Here is a 16789-nt window from a genome sequence, read left to right as displayed (position 1 = left end):
AAATTTAGATTTAAACTCTGTTTGAATTTGTAGTCAGGAAGTCCTAAGTGTAAATTCAGCTTTCGGACACTTACTGTGTGACTCTAGGTAAATCACTCAATCTTGCTGTGCTTCAGTTTTCCTATCTATAATATGATGGTAATAATACCACCTACCTCTCAGAGTTGTCTTGAGGATAAAATGAGATAAATTAAAAAAAAACATTTTAAATATGTTAGCAATTATTATAATTATTTGAACATTACCATAGATTTGATAGCAATTAGACTAATTCAGCCAGAGGTGACAATAAGTATTTTAGTGAGAGAAGGCACATTACAGACACACCAAAAACCACAAGAGAAAAAAAAAAGTCAATTTACCAGTAATAGTGTAGTTTTCTCTATGTCCAGTGTAGATTAACATGTCATCCATATATAATGAGTACTGAGTTATAATACCATTTGCCTTTTTGGGCAGGCTCCAAAATAGTATCAAAGTGTTGGGCAGAGACTTGGCTACTGGTGGCTGAACCTCTTCTGGTGCTAGAAAAATAGATTTATAGAGTATTACTTGATTTTAGATTTTCAGATTCAAACTTTGCAGACCCAAACCAATTAATCATTGAAGAAACCTGAGACTGCTTTCATGGAAATGTTCCTTACTATTGGGCAGCCTGTCAGTAACTGTTTAAGGAAGAATGCTAATATCTGTCCTGAATTGATGAGCATACTTATTGAGGATGGATAGGTAGTGCCTTCCCTGGTTCAGCTGATGGGCATGTTCTGAATTCCACAAAGTATTCATTAAAGAGTAATCTGTGCCCGTTGTCTCATTAAAACAAAGTAAATAGGTCCAATTCCTTCCCTCTAGTAACTTATATTCTAAGAAAATGCTGATATAAATTATTAACAAAGGACAGAGTCTTACAGACAACCTCAGACATATTGGACAAATGTAAACATAAAATAAGTAATGATGTACACAATTTACATTATGTATAAGGAAAGAAAGTGGTGGTGTATTTTTTTTTTAGTAGTAAGTAAAAATGGAGTTACAGGAATTACCTGTTCAAATAAAACAAATTGTCTCTCATTCAGTTACTAGGGAAGACTTCATGGAATAGGCAGAATTTGAGAAGGTGTTTCAATCATGACTGAGGAGGAGCAAACTCTTAAAAGTCAGGGACTCAGAAAACAACAGAGGAAAAAATCAGAAGTAGTAGTGAAGGATATTTAGGTAAATCCTTGGGAGGACAGGAAGTGGTTTCCTTAATGAGAACTAAAAGGAGAAATGATACCACCTCAAGTGGACTAGTGGTAGACCTTGTTAGAGAGGATAAAGGCAGTGAGATGGTACATTGGTTGCATGACCAAAAACGTGTAAAAAAGACAACCTTGGAAGACCTGACATTTTTATTGAAAAAGGGAAGTACTGGTAACAGATAATCCAGGTGAGAAAGTGACTTTAGTCAGGGTATAAAGCCACAAGAGCATTACAGAAAATTCAGCCATCTAAGCCAGTTTCCTCAACTGGACTCTTGCATGCCTTCGCTTCTTTCATGCCTTAGATAGCTGGGTGTTTTCTCTATAATCAGAAGCTCTGAATAACAAATGATAGCTAACACTTATATAGTGTATAAAGCATTTTACGTATGTTATCTCATTTGCAGAATTCTCTTCTGAAAGCTTTGAAGTCTCCTATACAATTTTATACACAGGCAGTCCAAGAAATCAACAATTTTCATTTTCAAGAGGGAGATATTACATAACAATGCTTCAAATCATTCGAGAGCCTTTCCTTCTTGAAGCAATGCATGTTGGTGGTTGAGCAAAGCTTTAACTACCAAGTTGTAAAATGCTTTCTCTTTCTTGCTACCTTCTCAATGTAAGCTTTTCAAAACCTTAATTTATGCCTATAATTTGTAAGTCCCAAGTACAACAAAAGTGAGACTTCAGAAAAGACGAAGGAACCCTAGCAGTGACTAATAATTGGCTCAATTGGCATTTGGAGGTTCCATCATACTGAAATAATTGTTGCCTGTGCTGGTGTTTAGCAGTTAAAAGAGACCATGGAAATCAACCGTTTGATTCTCAATTTCATACTGTACCATACAATCAATTCTCTTTAGTCAGACTGTCTCTAGATTTACTTCTGAGCCATAGTAAAATGAGGAAGCTTTCATTAATCTTTCAGATGCTTCATATTAATGACAAGGCTCTTGCATGAACAATGTAACAGCAATTAAAAAGCCCATTAATCTGCATTACAGCTATTAAAGATGCATGTCATTAAAGGGTATGGAGTTTGATTCATTTTCGCACCCCCCAAAAAAATGGAGCAATTATGGTCTGGCAATGCACTTTGTCATCAAATTAGGTTGGGGTTTTCCAGCAAATGGCTTTGCAGCATTTAGCTCTTCTCCTATTTTATTATTCATGACTGAAATGTGGAAGTCAAGACCTTTGAAATTACTTTACCTTCTTGTGGAGTGGAGATGTTCAATGCATGTGTGCTCTCAGTACAACCAGCCAAAGTACAGGCAGTTAGGGTTACTGCATAGTTTTTGAAGGGTAGCAAGCCTGTCAATGTGCCTATAATATAAAAAGGAAAGCTTTACATATTTACAGTAAGCAAATGTGATCACAAACACTCAACAGAGAGTGAAAACGAGGATTTCTACTTCTTCCACTCATTCCCCTACCTGTATACTTGCTGCGTGAGGAGTAGGATGGCTAATAAGGAAAAATTATGAGGTTGATGTGTTTCCACCTTGTTTGTAAGACAGCTCTAAACTGAGACTGCCCTACTGCACCCCTTGATGTTTTCAGTATTATACATAGCAGGGATACACAAAGAAATGCCTGTAAACATTAGTTAAGTCAATGAACTAATAAAGAAAAATAACTAGTGAGTTAATCAAATACAATCCTGTCTACATTTTCATTTGGCAACTTAAAAAAAAATTAAGATTTTCTGCATAGATCACAAATTGTAGTATATTGATGTTTCGCTGAGACTTGTGATAAGGTATGAAATACATCTCATTCAAGATAATGGGCATCACAATTCTTCCAGTCCCCCAGTTTCACAATCTAGGTATCAGCATTGACTCTTCTCTCAGTCTGTATTACCCATGAAGTCACCAAATCCAACTAATTCTACCTCAATATCTCATCTTAAAATACTGACATGCTGCTATTATTCCTTAAAAAATAATCATTACAGTGGATTTCTTGTAGTGGAAAATATCACTACTTCGTAAGCCACATTTTAAGGTAGTAAGTTGTGTTAGAAGCCAAAATAATGCCCCTTTTTTACCCAACTTGTGAGTAAGTCTGTCCATTACTTCTGCCACTGTGGCAAAAGACTGGATTTTGAATCAAAAGATTTAAATTTAAGGCCTGACTATGCTGCTAAATATGGGAACCTGAGCAAGTCACTTAGCCCGAATCTGTTTCCTAATAGATAAAACAAAGATAATAATTACTATGTATCTGTCTGTCAGAATCTACCTCACAGGCTTATTGTAAAGATTTCATACAGTAATTTACATCAAGGAATTTGTAACCATAAAGTTCTATGTAAACATAAGCTATTCTTATCAGGAAAGGATTATCATTATTCAGTCATTTTGATCAGGTCTAACTCTTTGTGACCCCATTCGGGGTTTTCTTGGCAAAGATACTAGAGGGGTTTGCCATTTCCTTCTCTAGCTTATTTTACAGGAAATTGAGGCAAACAGAGTTAAGTGACTTGCCCAGGGTCACACAGCTGGTAAGTACTTGAGGTCAGATTTTAGCTCATGTCTGCCTGCCTCTAGGGTTGACACTCTATCCGCTATGCCACCTACCTGACTATGAGGGAATAGGAGAGTTCAAATATGGAATCTTTTAACTAATATCCAAGTTGCTAGGCAGCAACATGATATACTGAATGAAGCTCTTAGGAGGCCTACTCTAATACACTCTCTGTCACTAGTCATGTGATATAGGATAAAATGCTTACTATCTCTAAGACTTAATTTCTTTGTTTATAAAATCTGATGATTGGATTAGGCAATCTCTAGGATGCCTTTCAGATTCGACATTCAATGAGACTAATTGGTGCAAAATTATAACTTTAGGCAAAATTTCTGGTTATTTTATCTCCCTTTTTTCATCCTTTCCATTCTGGTGCCATCTCTGGGGTATTTAATACCACCATTCTGCCAACTCCAGCATTTCACACAGGTGGTATTTATTCAGCAAAATCATCCCTTCATTTCCTCAATGCCCCTCATTTAGCAAAATGTCATGGAGGAAACAAGTCTGGTGAAGCAATTTACGTTAAGGTGTAAAATGACTGATAGCAACCTCCAACATCTTCTGAAATTCATCCCTTTGCTTGACTTTTCTGTGACCTTTTTTTTTCTTATCCTGCTTTTTGCCTTCACTGAGAGCTCCGGATCATTTCCTGTTCTCCTATTATCTTCCCTATTCTCCTAATTCATCAATCCCTTTCCAGTCTTAATTGTCTCTTTACCCATCTTGAAACCCATGGTCAGCCATTTTAATGAGCCCTGATTCACTCTAAAACTCACTGCCCCCTTGACCTTCTTCAATGCCTACCTTGGCAAGCCTTTACCTGGGTTGTTCCCAATATCTGCTCTATTTTCATTCTCTGTTGTCAAGGAATGTTGGAGAAAGTCACGACACTAGGTTAACAGAGTCCATTCATGTTCTCTAACCTCAAATTCATTGCTGCCTTGTAATACTTTCATTCATCTATTGCTGTTTCTCTATCCTTTCCCCCAGAGTATCTGCTTCAATCATTTTATACATATCTTTATGCTCTTACTCCAGCTTCTCTCACTCCCAAAATATCTTCCTTCTTCCTATTTTAGTAAGAACAATAACTATGCTGAGTCATTTGGTCACACCCAGCTCAGCATCAACACCATACCACACCCTCAAACAGTTACTTATATTACATTATGCCTCATAACTATTTCATGGGTTTTGTTACTAACAATATCCCTGCATAATGCATTGTTTCCCTCTCTGGTGGTTTGTTCAGTTCTTTAAGAAACATACTCATATCTTAAAGGAAAAATAAAACCTTTTCCTCCACCCTTCTACTCACTAAGGTTATTGTTTTCTTTTTTTTTTTTTTGCTACCAAACTTTTCAAAAGAATAGTGAGCATGCACTGTCTCTATTTCCTCACTACTGATTCAATCTTTCAGGCTTTGTAATCTAGCTTCTAGAGTGGTAGTGTGTTAGTGAATATATAGCTGATTTCAGAAGCAGAGACTTGGATTAAAGTGCTACTTCTAAATGTGAGCCTAGATAACTCACATAACCTTTAATTGCCCTGGGAAACTAAGACATCAAACTGAGGAGAAGGTACCTGCGGGCGGTGTTAGAAGTTCCTTCTATGACCTTCGTACAATGATTAGGTAGAAGCTATGAATTAGTATAACCATTATAGAAAGCAATTTGGAATTATGCCTCAAAAATCAATAAAATATATATAAAATTTGATTCAACAATCTACCAATCTTTAAGGTTTCCAAAGCATTTTAAATATACTATCTCATTTGATCCCCATAATCACCCTGTGTGAGAGCGGTACTATTATTATTCCCATTTTACAGATGAGGAAACTGAGACTAAGCTAGTGAGTTTGTGAGGCAGGATTCCAGCTAATGTTTTCCTGATTCCATGTTCCACACATTATCCACCTATCTTCATCACTACCTAGAGGGGAATGAATATTTACTCATATGGTATACTAATTTAATGCAATTAAATTAATAGAATTAACTTGTGCCATATAAAAAATAATGAAATTGCCAATTTTAGAGGAAACTAGGAAGACCTCTGTGAACTGATGCAGAATGAAGTGAGCAGAACTGAGAGATCAATTTATACGACAGTATTGTGAAGAAAATTGGAAAGACTTTAAAATTCTGATAATGCAATGAAAAACCATGATTCCAGAGAACTGAAATATGCTGCCTACCTAATGAAGAGGTGATGGACTTCAAATACAGAACAAGATATACATTTTCAGAGTTGTTCAATATGCTGATTTATTTTGCTGAACTATGCATATGTGTTACATTATTTAACTGTCCAATTTGAGGCAGAGATGGTGGGAAGGAGAAGTAGCAAAAGACTCTAAAATATATATGTACACATTATTTAAAAAATGAAATCACTGTTCTAGTTTTTTTAAACTATGACTTCTACCTCTCCCCTTCCCCATTTTAATTGTTGTTCATTCATTCAGTCATGTGTGACTCTTTGTGACCCAGTGGATCATAGCACACTAATACTGTCTGTGCAGTTTTCTTGGAAAAGATACTGAAGTCGTTTGCCATTTCCTTTTCCAGTGGATTAAGGCAAATGGAGGTTAAGTGACTTACCTAGGGTCATACAGCTAGTAAGTGTCTGAGTCCAGATTAGGACTCAGGTCTTCTTGACTCCAGGCCCAGTGCTTTATCCATTGAAAGACCTAATTGCCTCCTATTCCCTACTACCATGCTACCAAAACCATCTAGAAATTCAGAGCTTCTTAAATTATGAATTGTGACACAATTTGTGGTCATGAAAAAATTTGGCAACAGTCAAAAGTTTCTGAGAGCACAAAGAAAAAAAATAATTAAAAATGAAGCACATAATGAATCCAAGGTGTTTCTGGCAGCACTTGCCAGGGTTGCATTGTGCAACTTCACTATAGCCTTGGTTCTGAATACAATGCATGAGCTCTTTGCCCTGTGCCTGCCTTCAGGCCACTCAAGGCCAACAAATGCTGCAGAAACTTGAAAAGGGGATCTCAAGTAGAAAACTTTAAGAAGCCCTGCTAGATCACCAATGACTTCTAACTGCTAAAACTAATGACCTTTTCTCAGTCTTTATGTTCTTTAGGTTTCAAAATAGATGTTTTGAAAAATTCCTCTTACATCCAAGACCTTCCCTCCCTTGGTTTCTATAGCACTGCTTTAACCTAGTTCTTATCTCTGACTGTTCCTTAGCTTTCTCCATCCTCTGCTTCCTCTTCCAAGACCTTAAAAGTCTATGTCCCCCAAAGTTCTGCCTTTAACCTTTACATCTCTTCTATACATTATCACTCATGTGCTCCAATGATTTTGATATCACTTCCTTGCCGATGATTTTTAAATTTGTATCATTATCCATGGCCCCTTTACTGAGCTCCAGTCCTACATTTCCAACTTCTTGCTAGACAACTCCATGTAAATAATTTTAACATTTACACTCAATATATCTATAAATGAAATGGTCCTTATCCTCCTTCCCACTAAACACCAGTTCTTACTGCTTACTTCCCTATTTCTATTTAGACCACTGTGATTCATCCATTTACCTTGACTGGAAACCCAAGAGTCATCCTTTATTCTACTTTTTCCTTTACCTCCACATACTACCAATCATCATGTCCTAGTGACTACCTCTGAAATTTCTCTGTCACCTAAAACTTCTTTGACAATCCTATTACTGACAAATTACTTGAAGCACCCATCGAGTTTTTCCTAGACTGTTGCAAAGTGGTCTCCTCCAATCTATCCTTGCTTTAATGCCTTCTATACTGAGCAAATAGATAAAGCATCATAGAATCTCAGAGTTGGAAAGTCATCTAGTCTAACCCGTACACAAAAAGATTAACATGCCACTATAACATGCCCAACAAGCAGATACGTTTGAGCTCTATTCATTTTCCCACCCACTTGTGCCAATAATCTTTGTTCAAAAACTCTCTGTCTCTGTTTCTGTCTCTCTCCTTCTCTCTCTCATGAAATAAATTCTGAAGGCCCCTATTATATTTTGAACTTCTCAAGGGCAGGGACAATCTTTTACCTTTCTTTCTATCCCCACTGCTTAGTACAGTGCCTGGCATATAGTAAATGCTTAATAAATTCTTTGCCTGACTCTATAACATGGCTTCTAACACATTTTTTCCAACCTTACCTCTCATTACTCCCATATATGTATCCTATTTTCCAACTAAACTATACTATCTGCCAAATGTGCCCAGTGATAACTGTTTCTGTATTTTCAAAGGTGGTACATAGAGAGGCAACATTCAAGTCAAAGAAATGAATAGCCACTGGAGGAATTATGGAAATAGGACAGGTAGGTAAGCACAGGATATTTTGGGGAAAGGGAGCCTTCTAAAATACACCAAAACCACACCAAATAGATAACAGCCTACTGCATTCATGCATAAAACTGCCTACAGGTACCATGGTGCAGAATCCTAATGAATAAAAAGATTTAATTAATCTCCCTAAGGTCTTTATTATCAAGGAGTTAATAGGGCACTGGGGAGAATAAAGTTTGTGACCTTATAGTGGCATAGATAAAATAAGCTATAATATCAGTTTAGTCTTTCATTCATTCAACAAATATTTATTATCGACTATACAAGGCACTGCCTTTTACAGTGTACTACCTCCTATATGGGGAGATTGTATGGAAAATTACACCATATGCACACACATACATGCCAATGATTTGAGTTCTTTCCAGTCAAGGAATTATATGAATCTAAAACAGTATTATTTCCATTGAAAAAATAATAAAAATCCGTTCCAGAACATTACTTAGCATTTTTACAGGCAAGCCTTCAGAGAGATTATGGACAGTATCTTATTATGAAATAATTCCCTCCCAAACCATGACTAAGGCTCATTGTTGAAACAAAGGTTAAGTCAGCCTACAAAGCAAAGGGTATGAAGTGTAAAACTCAGGGAGAGCTGTGCCAGGTCCAATATCAACATGAGATTCACCAAATGACCTTGGGCATATGGCTTAACCTTTCTTCCCGCTGTAACAAAAGTCATATTTGTTGCATGTGTAAATCAAGGATTTCAGTCTCTAGTGTTTTTCCCCTTTAAACTTTGAGAACTTTGAGAAAAGGGAAGCATTGCTCTTGGAGCCCTTTTTTCACCCTGATGTTTTGTGCATTGCTGGAGAAATTTACCAAGCAGTGTTTCATTGGAAACTACTGAGCTTCTGAAAGAAAGATGCTAGAGTGAAAGTAGACCATCTTTCAAGTTATTTATCAAAGTGTTCACATTTCCCATTTCAAGGCAGGTGAAACAATAATAAATATTGGGAAAGGAGAGCTGAAAAAACTGAAGAGGAAAAGAAAGCAGATGTGTGGGTTCTTGCCAGCTTTCAACCACACAGAGGGCTTTGGACAGTTAGTAAATCACACTTTTTAAAATGTAATGTATATTCCGAGGTGGCATTTCCTTCATATTTCCAGGAAAGGCCTTGAATGTTTTGCCTTCAAATTCTGTCAAAACAGAAGAATGGTACTGGAGAAAGGTCTTAGGAGATTGGTGAGGGGTGGAAGTATGCTTTATAGAAGACTTTAGGGCTTTACAATTTTGCTTCTAAGTCACCATTTAGGGAAAGAGTGATGACAAAGAGGCAACCACTCAGAGTATAAATCTGTGATGCAGAAGGGGACAACATAGCATAGTGGAAAAGGTACTAGATTTGGAATTAAAAGACCTGGGTTGGAAGTCTGGCTGTGACTTCCTGTGTAATCTTGTCTTCAATTTCCTCATCTGTGAAATGTGAAGGGGGCTGGACCAGATGATCTCTACTTCCAATTCAAATTCTGTAATGCCTTTGGAAATCTGAGTACTTAGGGAAGACTTTGCCAAGGCAGACAGTAGCTTGAGATTCACAAAGTGACCTTGAGAATGTGATAATCCGTTTTTCCTAGTTTACCTGCGGCACTAAGAGATCACCAAGTTGAACTGAAGCAGATATTTATAAAAAGGACTAGTATCCTCAAAGGAAATAGAAAAGATTCTCCATGAGTGTGTAGAGCCTTTTTGGAGATGCCACTAGGGACCATTTAATGTACTAAACTAGTAATTTACCTAATGGCACCTTTTAAAGTGTCTAATTCACACTTAAATATTTTATCTCCAGTAGAATAGTTTCACTATGATACTATATCATCATCAGAAAGCATTTATCACCATTTCCTCGTCTGTGACTGTAGGCAAGGTGGAGTAAAAAGCGCTGCTCTGTAGGGGGCTTCCAATCTAAGAGAACATTGACACAGCAAGAGCTACAGGTAATGGTCATGTATGTTCTCATTCCTCTCATTCCTCCTTCTCAGCGAAGCTTTCCTTGATTTCTGGGGCTGAAAGAGATCTCTCCTTCCTGATAGTTCTTATAATACTTTGCTTAGACTCTTCCTTTGTCCTTATCACTTTCACTTTGTATCACGTTTATTCGTGTGCATATCTTAGCCTCCATATTATATTTAAGGTCCTTGAGGCCAGGGACTCTCTTTAAAACTTTGGATTTTCAGAGCCTAATAGTGTCTTTCACACAGTAGACACTCAATAAATGTTTATCAAATTAAATTGGATTGAAACAAATATTAGACATAAATATAGAAACAATTATACAAGATGGGTTAACTACAAAGAATTTCTTGATAGAGCTTTCAAACATTTGTAAAGATCCATGAGATAATGGATTTCCCATTTTAGAAGTTTTCAACAAGAGATCTTTCACTTTTTTTTAACCATTTAAGAATGATCCTGCCTGAAAACAGGGAGGAGAATCAAGTGACCTCTAGAGTTTCCTTTTGGCCAGAAAATTCTATGAAAAGAAAAGAGTGTCAGCAACTATATTAGGAAATCTGTCTATCCTGGTAATGGAAGAGGGTGATTTGGAAAAACATTGAATAAATGTAGAGTAAGCATTATTGATATTTTAAAAGTGTTAGTGTCCCATGTAGCAAACACAGTAGTGTTGGCATATGTATTAAAATCGCTGGCACCAGCAGGGTCAGAAATCTCTGTGCTAAGCGCTAATGCACTTTGAGAAAATCTGACATGCCACACCAAGGGAGTTTGAAGAAAAATAAACACATTCTTTTTTAATTGCAACCCCAGGCCACTGAGTGGGTGAAGGAACCCAATAAAAGGGTCAGTGAATGACTATCTATCACCCCCTCTCTCTGTCTCTGTCTCTCTCACACACACAAACATACACACACACACACACACACACACACACACACACACACTAGCTTTTGCACACTTTAGAAAAAAACTCAAATTTTAGGTATCAGATCCCTATGGTATCTAGTAATTTTCAAATTCTATCTCATAGCAGGGGGGAAGGAAAGGGCATACTGTAGAAAAATGTCATTCTCAAACTACATAAACACAAATAGTTCTGCTGTTATTGTGTTAACTTGAAAAGAAATCTGCAAAACTGGACAATACTACTTGGTAGACAGCTATGGAACTTCACCTTCACTGGTGGCTGCTGTAGCTTCCCAGCTACCACTCTGCCATTAACAACATGCCAGGGGAAGAGACAGGTGTAAGAATTGCTAGAAGGATGGAAGAATGGATGTACGGGTTTCCACACACTTTCTGTAAATAGAACAGGAAATATCCTAACCAGATGTGAACAGTTCCTTTTTCAAGTCTTTCAGAGAATTCTTCAAGACCTTTTTGTACATTCATAATTTAGCTCTGCAACCTTATTCTGGGTCTCAATATAAGGTTTTGAGAATCCCTGCTATTTAACAACACGCCAACTTTTCTTTTTTCCTTTGCTTTTGTTTTCTTTAAAAGGAAATCTGTTTGCTTCCTAAACTTCAAGTTTATTCCTAGCTTCACAACAAATCATACGCATAAGCATTTATTAAATACCTATTATGTGCCAGGAACTGTGCTAAGGACTGGAAAAATTTAACAAGACCCATTTGATGTTTGGGAAGCTCATCACTGCCATTAGGTAAGACTGAGAGTCACCAAGGTACATGCCACGTCCTATGTGAATTTATAAAGGGCAGAGGAGGAAGGATTCCTGCCCAGGGTGGGATTATAATAGAAAGAGTCCTCAGAAAGAGGTGGTAAGATCTTTGAGGATCATATGTCTTCTCCCCCCTTCTCCACCTTCACTTCTACCCTATCAAAGCATCTAACATTGTATTCTGTGCAGACTGGGAACTGAATACACATTGTTGAATGACTAATGGACTTTTTTTTTCTTATCCTCTTAGGTCCTCTTAGATAGATCCCTCACTGTAAAGGTATATTCCCCTCCTAGGGAGAGAAAGAAGTAATAGGCAAAGACATGGTTTCTTCCAGCTGATAGATTATCTCCAACACTTTTCTCCCTTTGCCTCTAACCTCAAATTTCAAAGGAGCAAAAGGGAAAATATTAATAATTGGAGGCAGCCTAACCACCCAAGAGAAAATCACTGCTGAATTGACACCAGCTGTGCAAGCCTTTGAGACTCTAATAGTACTATGTTTGCTGAAAGGCCATAAAACAGCGGAGAATGAGTCTGTTTTGACACTGAAATTTTACTATTAACTCCTGTGACTAAATGTAGAGAGACACAAATGGGGAGAGCATCTTGAAGCAAAATGGCCTCCTTTTAAAAAACCAAACTCCTTTTGAACCAGGAAAAAACACAGTTTTTATTTACACCCTTCAGCAAACTGTCCCTTTTTTTTTTCCTCCTCAGCTGCCAACCTAGGTGTTTGGCCGGCATCCACTGTAATCTGTTCTCCTTCATTATGTTAATCTGTGGGCGGAAAGATTTCTGTCATCTTCGAATCGCTTGTACAGCAATGGTAAACACCTTGGCCTGTCTGTAATTGGACAGGTGTCTGCATTGATGTCACCCAGCTTTTAATTCAATTAAAGAACTGGCTGCTCTGCTCTCATTACCCACTCATTTCCGCTGCACTTTTAGTCTGGCAGTGAAATTTGCACATAGCAATTGCCTACCCTAGAGTCCAATGTCAGCAGTCCCATAACAAAGATCATCCTTGATGTTCATGCATTATTTTTAAGGGACTCAAACAAACAATCCAATAATGTTTCAAAGTCTTGTGCACTACCTCAGGGCAGCAGATGATGGCAGACAATTTATTACCTTTTTTAAAAAAATGTAAATTTTTAAATTCCTCCTAAAATGCTAGACTATTTAATCAGGATATTTTTTCCTACTGGCCAATAATTAGAACCAAGAAGAAAAACAGAGAGGCTGTTTCCATCTCCTGATCCCCAGGGCTTTCCTCCATCTCCAGAGAACTCATCAGAGTACAATGCTCTTATTTATTTCCTGGCACTTCATATTTGGATCAAGAAAGTGAGGGTGGGCAAGAGCAAGGCATTTAATAAGAATGCCATCTGGTAAGGGACACAGCAGAGGCAGGGCAGCTACTGCTACCTGGAAGCAGAATGAGAGAACCTACTATTGTCAAGAATAAACCTCATAGAAACCAGCTAGGGAAGAGGTAGTGTCTCCTAGCTCAGGATTCTGCTGCAGTGCAGTGGAATTCTTCCCATTTTTGAATGTACATCAAAGAATAAGTTACCAGGCTACAAACCTTCCTACCTGGTGGATGTATTACAGACAGTAAATCAATCCAACACACTGCACTTTCTGCCCACTTAAAGGAACCTCTGCAAATAAATTAAAGTTCTAACACAGACATTTTGACACAGTGACCCCATGAAACTGAATAATGACATTTGTTAAATATGGATGAAAATTTAACAGTCTAACTGTGATCTGGAAAGGCACCTATAATATTTCTGCTCTTTTCACAAAGTAGCCCTCCATGCTGTTGTTTCTTTTCTTTTCTCTTGAGACAAGGTCTCCCCAAATAGTCCAGACTGGAAATAAGGCAGTTTGTTATAGGCAGGATCTCCTTGCTGATCAATAGGAAAGTCCTGGTCTGCTGCTTTTCCATCCTGGGTCACCACTCTTTAGGCGGCCTGGCAGCCTCCTGCATCAGGATTCACTTTATTGGTGCAGGATTTAGCATAGACACCTGATGGGGTTTAGCCCACTGCTGCACAAAATTCCCAAGCTCAAGCAATCGACTATCCTGAGGCTCTCGGGCAGTAAAAATTACACGTGTGGCCACCAAGTCTGGCCTCACTATTATTTCTTATAAATATAACCATCTATGGAATGGATAAAATGAAAGTAATTTTTTAAAAAGTTCAAAGAAATCACTGGATTTTAGCAACAAACTGTAAAAACATCATAAAATTAAGGCTTTAGGCAAGATTAGAACTTAGTGGTGTAGAAGGAACAGATTTAGGGATAAGTTTGAATTCTAGCTCTGACACTTACTACCTGTGCGACCTTGGACAGATCTTGTGAACTTAAGGATAAGGGAGGCAATGTGGTAAAATGGAAAAGGCACTGGTTCTAAAGTCAGACCTGTATTCAAATCCTACCTCTAATGGTTACTGTCTGCCTTCAGTTAAGTAACTCAATTTCCCTGAGCCTCAGTTTCCTCATTTATAAAATGAGGAACTAGATAACCTCTGAGATCCTTCTACCTCTGCATCTATACATCTACATCCACATTTACCAGTGATTCTCACTGGTAAAATGAGAAGAATGGGCTGACTGACTTCTAAAGGATCCTCCAGCTTAAAATAAATCAATAAACATTTATTAAGCACCTACTAGGTACTGTGCTAGGCACTGTGCTAAGCATTGGATCTAGGATCCTGTAGAAAATAGACCAAGAAAAGTTTTTATCTCAGATTTACTTTGAGGTTTAGGTTACTAGAATCTAAACACTTGCTTAATTGTATATAAGTACAGTTTAGGAATAATACTTATAAGAAGGGGATCTAAACCCAATTCCACATTTGGCCAGTGGCTACAATGCAGATTTTTCTTTAGGTGAGATCTTTGATTGAATTCCTAAGTCAGTGCTGCTCCCATCATTCTAATGCTGCTTTCATAGGAGTTTGGAACCACACCATTATGCAAATTGCCTGATGAACAGATAGAGGCTGAGCTTTCAAACACAGAAAGCATATTCAGAGTTTGCAGAGCAATTGCAGGTCTGAGCTGGGCTAGCTTTCCAAGGTTATTAATTATTTTGTATGATTGTGCATCAACTAATATCTTTAATGAATATTTCCCCTATTTCTTTGAATATTATTTCTTATAATTCAGTTCTGTCTATGGCCCATAATCATTTATTTGTGAATATCTATGGCTAGGGAGGCATGAAGTAGTACAAATAACTGAATCTGATGATAATCCCAAACCCTTTGTAAACATTGCTTTCTACTTCTACCATCACCAAACATTTTATATATGACACTAAAATTACCATTAAATTTACTGATTGAAATTTCTTTCTAACTTTCAGTGAAAGTGCTAATAAAGAGGGAAATGCCTAAGGGAAAAATGACAGGAGGGGAAAAGGGAAGCAAAATTGCCCACATAATCCACAAGCTGGACACTAGCTCCTGAATAATATTCATTCTTTTTCTTTTTAATGACTATATACCAAACAAATGGTACTGGAATGTAAGTTCCTTGAGGGCAGAAATGGTGCTATTAATCAATATATCCTCCATGGAAGCTAGCATAGTACTTGTAGTACGTTAGACACTTAATAAATATTCTTTGGCTGAATGTTATTAAAATGAAAAACAATCACGCTTACATCATTTTTCTTTGATCCAAATACTTCAAATAAAGGGGTAAAATGAGTGGAAAGTAACAAAATAAACTGCAAGATAATTTTCTAAGTGGTGCAGTTTACCATTAAAAATGGACTGTTTCTAAAAGAAAACTCCCATGAGGTAGCTGCCCCAATGTTCTTGAGAGTATAGGGCTGAGGAAAGAAATGAGGACGTGCCTATGCCTATTATATCCCTTTTCTCAACTTTATGCATGAAAAATTCCCAATAATATATAGCACTGACTGCAAAATTGGGCTTTTCTTTGATTTCACATTTTATACATAAGCTTTGATTTAGTTCCAAATATAAATATAAAATGCTTTTTAAAATTCATTTTGATGCAATCAGAAGTGGACATGCTAGAAAATCTTTTAGCAACTATTGCCTTTTCTTCACTAAGAGTGAGATAGATTATTTGAAAAGACTTTCTATCTAACATTATTTTGATGGCATTGAATTTTTATCAGTAGATATATGTTATTATTATAATTAAGCAAAATCAATAGATTACAAATAGTGACCACCATGTTTTAAAACCATGGTACAGTAAGTTTGCAAAAATATTATGTCCAACTTTTGTAGTGCTCATTCAAATTGGAAAAAATAAAATGCATGACCTATAGAAAATGCTATCTAAAGATTACCTAATGCATAGAGAGCAGAAAACACATTATGTATTCAGGAGAGTTGGGATAAAGCTATTAACTCATCAACACTGCATTACCTAATGAAATTCTTTTACATTATCTAAGCCAGAGCATTACATCATTCCTATTTTTACTGTTTATGTCATAAGCCATATTTATGTTCTATAAAAATGTTTCAGACCAATTCTTTCCCAGATGTATGGTAAGAAATAGTTTAGTATAAAAGACAAATATATAAAAACTAATATATGATATACTGTAAAAACTGGTGAAATTCTCTCAAAGGTTCTGCTATATTTAACCTTAATCTTTTAATGTGATAGTTAACTGTTTCTTATACATCTGGTCTTTATCAACCTAAAATGATTTTTGAATTTTCTTCAGAAAATTTTGTACTTAAAAAGCTTAGTACAATCACTATATTTTGTTGGTAGAGAAGTAGGAGACAAAGAATTACCTTAGAATGAAAAAAAGTACATTATCATATCACAGTAGAAGGTCACAGTCTATTCTTCTCGGTTTTCTCCTAACACTAATGGTTTGTGATTCTCTGACCCTAACATGTGAGTTGAACAATATGAACGGGAAGACACAAACTTGTTTTAAAATAAATTCCCTAATATAATATTAATATGATAGCTTAACA

General features: G+C 36.8%; 1 protein-coding gene across 1 annotated transcript in view; it reads right to left on the bottom strand.

The window, feature by feature from the left end:
- Positions 1-16789, bottom strand: part of USH2A (usherin) — a 962202-nt gene that overhangs the window by 550674 nt on the left and 394739 nt on the right. Inside the window, 2 exon segments of the mRNA XM_020982269.2 lie at positions 363-524; positions 2460-2573. Coding sequence (XP_020837928.1) covers positions 363-524; positions 2460-2573 — 276 coding nt within the window.

Source organism: Phascolarctos cinereus, unplaced genomic scaffold, assembly GCF_003287225.1.
Source record: "Phascolarctos cinereus isolate Bilbo 61053 unplaced genomic scaffold, phaCin_HiC Scaffold_5;HRSCAF=322, whole genome shotgun sequence".
In the NCBI taxonomy this organism is placed as follows: Eukaryota; Metazoa; Chordata; class Mammalia; order Diprotodontia; family Phascolarctidae; genus Phascolarctos; species Phascolarctos cinereus.
The sequence above is the reverse complement of the archived record's forward strand: the minus strand, read 5'-3'. Positions and strand labels throughout refer to the sequence as shown.